This window comes from Peromyscus eremicus, chromosome 6, assembly GCF_949786415.1.
Source record: "Peromyscus eremicus chromosome 6, PerEre_H2_v1, whole genome shotgun sequence".
NCBI lineage: Eukaryota > Metazoa > Chordata > Mammalia > Rodentia > Cricetidae > Peromyscus > Peromyscus eremicus.
In genome coordinates, this window is record NC_081421.1 from 122237913 (window position 1) to 122250441 (window position 12529).

General features: G+C 37.1%; 1 protein-coding gene across 1 annotated transcript in view; it reads left to right on the forward strand.

Annotated features, from left to right (window-relative positions):
- The window catches only part of Adgrl4 (adhesion G protein-coupled receptor L4), a 94342-nt gene extending 87457 nt beyond the window's left edge, over positions 1–6885 (forward strand). Inside the window, exons 13-15 of the mRNA XM_059265048.1 lie at positions 2678–2769; positions 4512–4680; positions 5075–6885. Of these exons, the coding sequence (XP_059121031.1) occupies positions 2678–2769; positions 4512–4680; positions 5075–5137 (324 nt within the window). The 3' untranslated portion in view covers positions 5138–6885. The remainder of the gene's footprint in view (positions 1–2677; positions 2770–4511; positions 4681–5074) is intronic.
- The last annotated feature ends 5644 nt before the right edge of the window (positions 6886–12529 follow it).

The following is a 12529-nucleotide window of genomic DNA, read 5'->3' on the forward strand; positions in this document are numbered from 1 at the left end:
CACAGAAGCTTCCAGTCTGAGGAAACAAGACCAGCTGAGAGGTTGGCCAGGTGAGGTTAGCTTTGGCTTGTTCTGTCTCTCTGATCTTCCAGTGTTCACCCCAATACCTGGCTCAGGTTTGATTTTATTAATAAGAACTTTTAAGATTCATGCTACACTAATGGGACAAGCCTAAGCTGTAGGCGGAACTCTTACAATAATAAGTCTCCATGTCCTTTCTGAGAGCTGGTAGTACAAAGGTGCATCTTTCTCTCCTTCCTCCTCCTTTGGTTCTCTTGTGAACTATAATTGATGAGGTTCTGGAAGACCTAGAAAGGACGATGCCTAACCCCTCATTCTAACCTATGGCATTTTGCTCTCCTGACAGTGGGTTGATGAGCATCTTCAGGTTACCTACTTACCTTCTCTTCTCTTAGTAAAATCCACAACAACAAAAGATCATGTCAGTTTTATTCAGGAATTTGTATGTACCAAGCTCTCACTGGTGTCTGACACTGGATAATTCAGACCCTTGGGAAAATTCCTAAAACAAATAAAAATTTAAATGAATGTATATGTACCAAGCTCTCACTGGTATCTGACACTGGATGATTGAGACCCTTGGGAAAATTCCTAAAATAAATAAAAATTTAACACCCAGACATTTGTGCTATCAACACATAAAAATAAAATATGTGAAGTGTTCTTGACACTTTTCATTAACTTCTCTATGTTTACTATACCTTTTGGTAGAGATATCTTAAACTTTTTTCTTTACATTTGAAGAAATGTGAGCTTATGGTATAGTAATTAACCTCTCATGTGTGTAGCACCACATGTTTTAAACAACCTATTCATGTAGGTAAAAATTATGGATCTAGAATAAATTCTTAATTACTTACTTTATCTTATAGCTCTTTGTGGACAACAATAGTTCACTATTAATATATCATTAAATACAGAGTTTCAAAGCAATTGTGACATAAATCATTTATACCAACCAATTTTTGAAACATTCTTATTACATAAAATATATATCCATGTATTTATGGCATTAACCATGGTGGTTTCTCATTTCATGCAAAACTATGGTTTTTAAAAGGTATAAAATGTTACATATTCATTTTATAACTATTAAATCGTATTTATTAAATATTATTAAATAGACATTTCAGTTCATTATTTGAACATCCAAATAGAGTGAAACTGTCAACTAAATCAATTTAAAAATACTTTATCTCGCCTCTGCAATTGCTAAGGTCTTTTAATGGAAGTATTACTGTAATTGGAATTAATTAATCATATAATTAGAAGTAATGAGCAGTTGGAAGCAGAAAAAATGGGTAGAACCTTTATTCCTTTAAGATTTCATCTCAAAGAGCTTTCAATGGGTAAATGGCAATATGAAATTCTCTGACCCACTTCTTTATACTTATTTTAATAGAAATTACTCAACTGAATTCAGAGAAAGTCTACAAAACTGCTTAGGATATAAGAGATGTCACTCAGAGATAGAACACTCTTCCAGTGTGTGCAAGGTCCTGATCCCCATCTACAGAATCATGAACAATAGATAAAGAAATCACCTTACAATAGGGGAAAACCTCCCATAATGCTAAGCTTCTAAATTATTAATATAAGAGCTATCTAAAATTATGGCATTTGGTACTATCACTCCAAAATGTATTTTGAAAAATCCATTTAAACTAACATATATCCAATAAAATATTAATGTGTTAATTGCATATATAACATTTAATATTTTGTAATTCATATATTTGTATTAGGATGGATTGCATTGAACATTTGGACATTGCATGTCTCACTTGTAAGATTTCAAAAACACAGGAAAATAGGGCTGGGAAATGGTTCAGTGGTTAAGAGCTCCTGTTGCACTTTTAGAGGATCCTGATTCATTTTCTAACACCTACATGGTAACGCCTAATTGTTAACTACAGTTCAGTTCGGGAATTGGATACCCTCTTCTGGCCTCGCTGGGTACTACATGCATGTGATGCAATGCCACATATGCAGGCAAACACTCCTGCACATAAAATAAAATGAATACATATTTTTTAAACCATAGGGAAAGAAGAAGAAAATGTATTTTCACAGTCTTTTGACAGTAAGATAACAAAGTGAATACTGTACTTAGAAAGTACAAAATATAAACAAAAGAGTACATCTAATAAAAGAATAAGAATTTTTCAACCAACATTTTTCATTTATTGGTATTTTCAAAGCTTCTGAAATTAAACATGAGGAAAATAAATCTTAAAATGATGTCAGGACAAGATGACCAGATGAACTGTATTAAACAAAGTGCATTCAAGGCTTTTCTAGAGTCAGGGATGTGGTGTTTTGCTGAGTTACTAATTTCCTGTGAATTCTTCCCAGATAAATTTTCAAATGGTTGTAGAAATTGTTTCCCAAATTTCTTTCCAAAGAAACAATGAACAAAACAGCGCTTACACTGCTTACAATGTGTACTAACAAAGTTTCTTGACACTATCAAAATCAACCACGAAGTTTCTTTGCCTACATCTGCATGTGTATGTACACATACACACAAATGTGTGTGCCACATGAGTCTTTGGGATATCTGTTACTGAAAAATTTACTGCTTATTCATTGCATTTAGGTAAATAAGAGCATACTATGAAAATGATCTCCTTTTGACATTACTGCATCTCCCCAGGTTAATCTCTTGGCTTTTGGAGTTATCATATACAAAGTTTTTCGCCACACTGCGGGGTTGAAACCAGAAGTTAGTTGCTATGAGAACATAAGGTATGTGGTCCTTAAAGTTCACTTAAAAGTTTTAGCAACTCGTTTTTCTTGCTTGCTTGCTTGCCTACTTTTCTCCTTTCTTTCTTTTCTCTCTCTCTTTCTTTCTTGTAGGTCTGGGGTTATAACAGACTCAGTCACAGAGTGTCCCATGTGGTAGGCAAATGTTCAATCACCCTGCAACACTCTCAGCCCCTTAATCACCTAGACAACAAATAATCTGGGACACTATGTTTTCAAAAGAATTAGTTTTTTCACCATATTTATAATATATATTAGGGAAAAGCATTTAATGCATTTAATAAAATTATAAATATCACAGATTAAATGGTAAGTGAACCCATCTTCGAAAATGTACTCCCATTTGAAAGAGAAAAGATGATAATTGTTTTAAGCTAAAAATAGATCTTAATGACTATCTTTTGTAAGACATTTCTCAGAACTTGGCAAATCTTTCTTCTGATTCAGAGTTTATATGTTGCTATGATTTTTCTTTTACCTCCCTCTCTAAGACTGATCTATTAAGACCTTGGAAATGCTTTGTTCAGGAGAAGCTGAAGTAGGAGTGTAGGAAGCAGCTGCAGCTTGTGTTGCTTGGGAACACCCCTGCATCCTGCCGTCCTGAGACCTCCAGGAAGATTCATAGTTGGGATTTAGCACGTGTTTGAGCGATTATTTTCTTTCAGTTCTCAATAGTACGAGTTTCATGTGTGCCCTTGCTTCAATAAAGTCAAAATGGTGCATGTTCAGAGGTGCGTTGCTAGCACACCTGCAGTAATGCATCAATGGCCCTGATGATTTGAATCAGAGAGTGAGCCAGTAAACATCAATTGCTGCCTTTTCTTTCTTCTTCTTTTTGTTTTGTTTGTTTGTTTGTTTTTGTCTGTTTGTTTTTCTTTTGTTTTATTTATTTATTCATTTGTTTATTTATTTGTTTGTTTGTTTGTTTAGGTTTTTAAAAACAGGACTTCTCTATGTAACTCTGGCTGTCCTGGAATTTACTCTGTAGACTAGGCTGGCCTCGAACTCAAAGAGATCCACCTACCTCTACCTCCCAAGTGCTGGGATCAAAGCCACCACTACCTGGCACCTAGCAGCTTCATTTTCAAAGCCATGTCCTCAGTGAGAAAGATTTAATATTGTTTTACCTGAAGTCACTGACAGTTGGTTGAAAATATCAATAGCTTAATATACATATGCATATTTCCCTTAAATTTTAAGACATTGATATTCTGACATGAATTTGTTTTGAGCTTACTACCTTGCAAATGCAGCAACAGTGACAAAATTCTAGATTTATACTCTATTCTTTCATCACTATTGAACTTAAAAATAAACCAGAAGCCACTTTCAAAGACATAAGTGCCAGCTGATGTGCGTCCACACAGGATGCTCTTTCAGGACCACTGTCACAGTAGACATGAAATCAAAGCCTGCATACTGCAGTATGCCAGTTTAAAATATTTTAAAATTAAATATTTCCTTCAAAAATGGTACATTTTAATAATGAGACCTTAATTTTTGAAGCAGATTCCAGGTTGAACAGGAAGATATTTAGCCTGAAGGATATCCCATCAAACCACAAGCCAGCTGTCAGCATCTAAGTCATTTATGACTTTTCTGGTCATAAACTACTTACTCTGTGAATCCTTAGAAAAACTGGGGGATATCTTGGATATGTGTGGCAACTGGGCATTCCATGGGCTTGCAGGGGTTCTGACGGAAGCTCTTCAAACACACTCCAGGTCTTGTGCCAGAGGTGCCCTTGCCCTCCTCTTCCTTCTGGGTACCACCTGGATCTTTGGGGTTCTGCACGTGGTACATGCTTCTGTGGTGACAGCTTACCTCTTCACGATCAGCAATGCCTTCCAAGGGATGTTCATTTTCTTGTTCCTATGTGTTTTATCTAGAAAGGTAAGGATTCTAAAAATTTTGGTCAAAACTAGATTATATTTGTGTAGCATGTTACCAAACTGATAGAAAATTTTTAGCCTTGAAGATTTTTGATTTCTACCTTTTATTGCCTAATTATAGTCCATTTTAAATATACTATAATGACTAAAATAGTTTTACTTTAAAATAACAGATTATAGCTGTCCATATCCAAATATACCTTGCAAAAAGCCTTGTTACTAAATATATATAATATAATTATAATATAATATAAGCTATATAGCTTATATTCACTTGAGTATATTCTTATATTCAAACAGCAATAAGACTTCAGTAAAGCAAATATTGTGATTTGAAAGTAATGCTATGAGATTGTCTTAATAATGTAGTGTTTTTTCTTTTCTTTTTCATCAAGATTCAAGAAGAATATTATAGATTGTTCAAAAATGTCCCCTGTTGTTTTGGCTGTTTAAGGTAAACAAAGAGAATTCCTGATAATTATAGCTCCAATGAAATGAAAACTTCAAACTTCAGATAACCCGTGTGTAAAAGGCAACCCATTCTTTCATTGTTAGTAATTAATTTCAAATTCATGTTTCCATTCACAGTAAAAAGGATGTAGTTAATGTGAGATAAAATTGTGGACCAGAGAGCTACAGTGTGTTTTCCTACATGACATAGTTAGATATGTCAAAAATAGTACTGCAGATATTTGGAAAGTAATTGGTTTCTCTGGAGTGATATCACTGTGCCCAAGGAAAGATTTCTTTCTAACATAAGAAATATATGAATGTCCTGAAGGAAACCACTGGCTTGATATCTTTGTGACTCATGTTGCCTTTCAAACGAGTCCCCTACCACCTTAGTAATGAGTTCTGTTGCAGAAAGGAGAACATAAGAGAGTTGGAGGGGAGAATACAAAGCAAGAAAGAGAGCCTCTCTGATGAGGAATTGTCATCCCAATAAACTTGGCTTTCTCTCAACTTGATGAGAAAATTTCAAGATAAAATAATGGAAAAAAAATACAACCTAGCAGTTTGGGAATTGGCCTGAACTTAAAAGACCCAGACCTAAATTTGCTATATCCATGTTCATTTTTACTATTCTAAAAGAAAACAAAGAAAAATCCCTACAATGAAATATACAGAATGTATGTTCTTACATTAACATTAAGTTTGAGTGTAAAATGTTTTTTTATTCTTCAGATTGAGACTTCAAATGTATAGTCAGTAAAGCGCAAATTTGTCAAGCTATAATACTGTTTATGTCTGTACTGCAGAAATAGAGTGTGAAGTATTTTGTCTACAATATTTTACTGTTGTGAAAATTATCTTTTCATATTAGAGCAATATACTTGAATACTTCATTGTTTTTAATCTTACAACTAGTATAATTCATGTTGCAACCATTCCTTTTAATTGACAGTTTTTAAGAGGGCATTGTAAATTTAAAGTATTCATAAAGTGAATTGTAATTTTTTTCTGATCAGGAAAATGCACCATTAAAGCATTATTTGTAATGAAGTCACTGAGTGCTGTAGGAGATTCATAGTGGATCTATTTGCTGACCGTTTGCTACTACCTATCAAAGTCTATTTGTTTCTATGTGTCTAGTCTCTTATTCAAATGAAGAGCAGATTTTCTTTTCAGAAAGTCATTGTTCTGTATACCTTCCTGAGGATGTGACTCACGGGACACTATGATTTTAACCTATGCTGTTGGGTGAAGCCTGACATGTCCTCTCCTGAAAATAAAAAGCCAGCTCGTGAAGCAGTCCTGCCATTGTTTGGTTGGGATGTGCTCTCAAGAAGACCACTCACCTGCTAAGAAAGACTTTGCATTTCTAGAGTCTGTGAGACAATACACTTTCATTTCATCTCCCAAATTCTTACATGTTAAATCTGGGACCGAAGACTGCCATTGGCATTCCAGGATAGTACTGTAGAAGTGGGGTATCAAAACCTAATCGTTCAATCAATAGACACAAAGCTATGTGGCAGACAGAATATCCATCCCCAAATATCCATGCACTGCTCTTCAGAACTCAGGACTATGGCAGGTGGTGGGGAGAAGGGGGAAGTAAGCTGGCAGTTGGCTCGGCTCATCTCAGCTGGAAAAGGATCCTGCTACCCCTGTGGAAGTCAGCATGAAGATGCTGTTATCTTATTCTCAGTCACCCATTTTGAACCTCCTATTTCCACAGCTGCAAGACAATAAAATTCTATTATTGAAGCCACTAAATTTGTCATCTTTTATTTATTTTATTTTTTTTCACTGCATTCCATTTATGAGGTAGCTATAGGGAACTAAGACTGGGAATATTTATAGACTAACATCTTCAGATCAAGTTACTATTCATATCAAGTGTAAAAACATTTTCATGATTGTCCAGGTTCTCTGTCTCTTCACTACTTATCCACTGTCTCCTGGCCATGGGGCTGATATGGTAACAGTTCCGAACACTGCACTATCCTGCTGTTCCAGGCCCTTGTGTCAGATATCACATACTGGAAGTCAGTTTAGAAATTTTCCCATGCAATTTCAAAAGAGTGTAGACAGTCATCAGAATCAGGCCACCAATACAGCCATAAGGTTATGCTGTGCTGGGACTCCAGGGATGTGAACAGAGCTTGCCCAGTGATAAAATGTGTTTCTCCCTCTGTCATATGACAGAAAGTGACACACATTAGGAAAGTAAACTCAACCTCTTTTTTGGGAGGTGGGGGGGGAGTTTTCGAGACAGGGTTTCTCTTTGTAGTTTTGGTGCCTGTCCTGGATCTTGCTCTGTAAACAAGGCTAGCCTTGAACTCACAGAGATCCACCTGGCTCTGCCTCCTGAGTGCTGGGATTAAAGGTGTGTGCCACCGCCGCCTGGTTTAAACTCAACCTCTTAACCCCTAGTACATAGCACATAGTTTTAGAAGTTTTCCTGTGTCACATAGCCATTTGGTCCGAAATAAACACACAGAGCCTTATATTAATTACAAGCTGTTTGGTCTATGGCTCAGACTTATTGCTAGCTAGCTCATTTATCTTAAATTAACCCATTTCTATTAGTCTATGTATTGCCACATGGCCATGGCATTACCAGTCTGTTGGCATATTGCTCCGTCAGTGGTGGGCTGGCATCTCCTCTGACTCCACCCTTCTTCATCTCCGTCTTCAGTTTGAATGTACCACCTAACCTTATTCTACTTTGCTATTGGCCAAACAGCTTCATTTATCAGCCAATGAGAGCAGCACATATTCACAGCATACAGAAAGACCATCCCACAGCACATAGTCACCAATGAAGACTGACATATACACTCATTTCCCTCCATAAACAAATGGTCATGGGCCTTGGAGGATCTCAGGAGTCAGACAATATTTGCTCCTGGCCTCAAATAATAAGATAACAAAGATGTGTCAGAAAATCCTCTGACTGTGCAAACCTGCTATAAATAACAAATAAATGATATCCCTTATACACATCTTTGTTTAATGTTACAACGTGTTTAGGAAAAATGTGTTTATATGCAGTATAAAAAGTATACAGCAGTCAGGAAGCAAACACTTTGTTGTCCCCCAAGGAAGCATGTCCAGCAAACTTCACATGCTAACTTTATGAGAGCACTATTTCTGTAGCCTTGTCAATCAATGTCAGCCAATTAAAACACTTAAAAGTAATCAATAACTGTATTTGAAAATTGCCTGAACTCATCTTAAACTCCCTACAAACTATGATCCTTTATATGTACTTTTTGAGCCCAGGGCTTTGTGTACACTGGACAAACACTCTAGCACTGGCCTATGTCCCCAGAACCTTACCGCAACTTGTCTAATTTCCCCAGCATGGAACCTTTGAGGAAGTCATGAATTATGAATTCAGAATGGCCAAAAAGAGCACCCCTTTGGGGAGGGTCTTCTTCAACCTGGGATGATTTCTAGCAAGCAAAGTACATCTGTCACTCAAGGCCAACTTCGACAAAGCCTCAAGTTGGTTCTTATTTACTTCCACAGTCATTACAACTTTAGTTTGTAATTATTTTTTTAAGACAGGATCTCCTGCATCCAAGCCTGGACTTGAACCCAATGTATCTCAAAGGATGGTCTGCCTCCACCTCCCGGTTCCGAGTTACAGATATGTGACTGTACACACTGTGCATAATAATACAGCACTTCTGAGATTCATTGTGAAGTAGTCCATCAGTGCTCAAGCCTAAAACCCATAAGTATTAGATGACAGAAGTTAGAGACTGGATCTAATAATGGTGTTTATAGAAAAATCACTTTGTCACTGAAAGGGACATGGACAATTTTTTGCTAGATTCTGCCACCATGTTTAATTTTCACAGTAACCTGGGTGTGTCCTATTGCTGTTCTCAGTGCAGAAAGTCACTGTTGTGTTTGGACCCTAAGCCCAGAAAATTTTACCTCCCCACTCAAGCTTTCCCTTACCTGTTTGGGTAAAGTGGAAGGAGACAGAGTGCTTGGGCAGTGGACTAAAGAGCCTGGACCCAGGCCACTCATCGCTTCCTGCCTTCCCAGAGTGCCTTCCAGCCACAGCCGTAACTTGTGTCTCTGCTGGCAGGAGCACCACATCCCTTTCTCCCTGACAGGATTCCAACACTCTTTCAACTTGAAACCAGTGCACAGCATGAGCCTCCGAGGAAGTATCTGCTTTCCTCTTTGTCTTTCCCCACACTTTCTGTCACCCACTCACACATCAGACAAGCACCTCATTTTAACAGACTCTTTTATTCTGCCATATTTCCCATCCTATTCACATCATCATACTGAACTCATTCATATGAGCTCTTGATATAAAATTATCTATACTGCCTGCTTTTATTACCTAATAGCTCATTCATTCTTTTTAGTGGCTGAATCATATTCCATATTAAGGTTGAACCATAAACCCCACAGCTGGTATCCAGTCTGGAATTGTGCAATAATACATTTGCAGGACTCCAGTATTTTTCAGAAATAATATTACCTATACCATATGGCTCAGTAGTGGTGCTGAAAATGCTAAGCTAACAGTTATTTATTTCCTTGGTGGGTCTGAATTATCAGAAGGAAGCAAAGCCTTCAGACAGTACATCCAAACGGAAGGAAGTTAGTCCATTGGAGACACCACTGAAGGAGATTGTGGGAGTCTGTTTTCCCCCCTTTTCTTTTAAATTTGCTCCCTGGTTGTCATGAGGTTAACAGGTCAATGCACCATGTATTCATAACCATGATGTAATGCCATCCTCACCACAGGAGCAACACAGCAGGGCCAGCGGGTCATGTAGCACAAAGTCTGAAAGAATGGACCAAGATAAACTTTTCTTCTTTTTATCATTAACTATGTCCAGTATTTTGATATAGTAGCAGAAAACTGACTAACCTAATAACCCTCTCCCCTAAGCAAAGATCACTTGTTCTTGCAATTATTTAGTGAAAATTGTTATGAGTTGAGACCTGCAAAGCTCACAGGCATTTTCATTTTAGGGAAAAATGGGTGTTATTCATCATGGGTTGTTGGTTTGAGTAAGGATAAAGATCAGTGGGAAATCTGAAGGTGTGGATCTTTTCCTTAGTATTTATTCAGAGAGTATACATGGTAGGTTTGTGGCAGAGCTATGATTAATATAAAATGAGAGGGCTAACTATAACAGATCTCTTCGGTGCCAGGATACTATGCTTCTGGTTTCAACCACCCACCTAGAGGCACTGCAAATAATAAAATCTAAAAAGTATATTACAATTTCATGCACTCAAAATAAGAGAAAAAAATAATAGGTTTCTTTCAATATTGTCCTTGAGAAATATGGTTTTGTTTCCTATTGGGCTGCAATTTGCCATGTATCAGCATCCAAGGGCCAGGCTGATCAACCTGAAAATGATTATTTTCTTTCTTTTCCTCAATGTATTGGAAGTGGATCTAAAGGAACCTTCGGGATGCAGGAGGGTTAATTATCCTGGCAGTCAGTTAAGCTTTGGAGGTTTTAGGCTATAAGACAGAGCCCTGAAAAAGACTCCCTGCTACCACAGCCTGCTGTGAGGAAACAGTCATGTGTTGCAACTGCTGCAAATATTGCTCAAATTACCCTAAAATTCCCCTGTTTTTGTGTGCATCCTGGCTCCCAGAGAGAGGCACTGTGCTGAGGAGGTCATTTATTCTGTCACTTCAACCCACTCGGCAATCATGACAACTACATCTTTCACTCAGTCTAATGCAGACGGCTTTTCAGAGAGACCTTGTGTGACCCAAGGGAAGTAATTATTCAAAATAGTCTTGCTGCTTGCTCTTCCAGTGAAGACTCCTCTGCAGAGCCACTGAATGCTCCCCAAGTCCATCTTCACACTCAGGTCAGTTTCACAGATTTTCCTGAAGGACGGTGCAAATAAACAACAGCCTTGCGCATGTTAGAACTTCTCTTTCCTCAAGGTGTCTTGGTGCTATGGATCCAGCCAGGACTGTGGTCAAACGGCCCCATTGGCGTCTTCTTTCTGCAACTGTTAGCAAGTCACAGTCCAGTGTCTCAGTGGTCTATGGAATATTGACAATAGAACCTATGGCATAGTGTTGTTTTAAGAAGTAGGTCACTTAAAACATTGGAGAAAACACAGCAGCATTCAAGATTAGATGCATCATTGAAAGAATTAACTCTCACTTCAGCAGACTAGAGCTGGAAATCCCTAGCACCTACATAATGCCAGTGTGCATGAAGGCTTCTCTGTTATGCCTGAACTCCGAAGGCAAAGATAAGGAATCCCTACAGTATCTATCAATGAGCTCTGGGTCAACTGATACTACACAGCCTCTATCGGTGAGTTCCGGGTTTGACTGAGAGGCTTTGCCTCATTGAATAAGGTAGAATGAAATCAAGGAAGACTCCTGACTACAACTTGAGGCCTCCACACCCATTCTCACACACATGTGCAAGCAACTGCACACATGTATGCCTAGATACACAGGAAAAATGTGTACACATATGCATGCATACCACACACACATACACATAGAAACAAAAGAATAAGAAAATGAAAGAATCATTTTTTAAGTATTGCTTTACAAATGAGATCTAGGCATTTATAAAGATGAATAACTAGATTCTATGACATAAGCTGAGCTAATGAAAGACATCAGTGCCATAATAAAATAAAGGTTAAAACGAGTAAAAATATGAAGACTTTACCTATTTACCCATATGTATACACAAATTATATATATATATATATATATATATATATATATATATATATATATATATTAGTATATACATATATTCTACTCTGAGTTAACTAATATTCATTATAAGCACATTCAAGTATTTTCAAGATTATATAATAACATACCATTCTGACACTGCTCTGGGAAGCAGGTGCTGCTTATAAAATAATATTTCAAAATACTTGTCTAACTAGAAACAAGAGAAATCAGAATGCAAACATTTAATGAGAAAAGCTTATACATGTAGGAATGGATTTCACATTTCAATATATTGATTGAGACAAAAAATAAGACTGTAACTTAATTTATGTCATTCTCTTTTTGTTTCATAACTAATGTGTCCTAGGTTGTAACCTAAAAGTTAAACACTAAGGCTAGATAGAACAGTAATCTGAAAAACACATACATTACTCCCGACATCAAAGAGCTCTCAGATCCCTCTCTCATTATTACTTTGCACAAAACAGGAAAGAAAACTGATGAGGAGGCATTTACAGAAAAGTGATTTTATGAATTAGTGAGGATACCAATGAGTTTTAAACAAAAGTCCTTTACAGGGATGCCTCCCCTGAAGCCACATAAAATGGAAGTGGTATCTTTGGAATCTTAAAACAGCATTCAGTGATGTCTTCCAGCCTGTCCTTTTAATGGATAATTTGTATGCAAC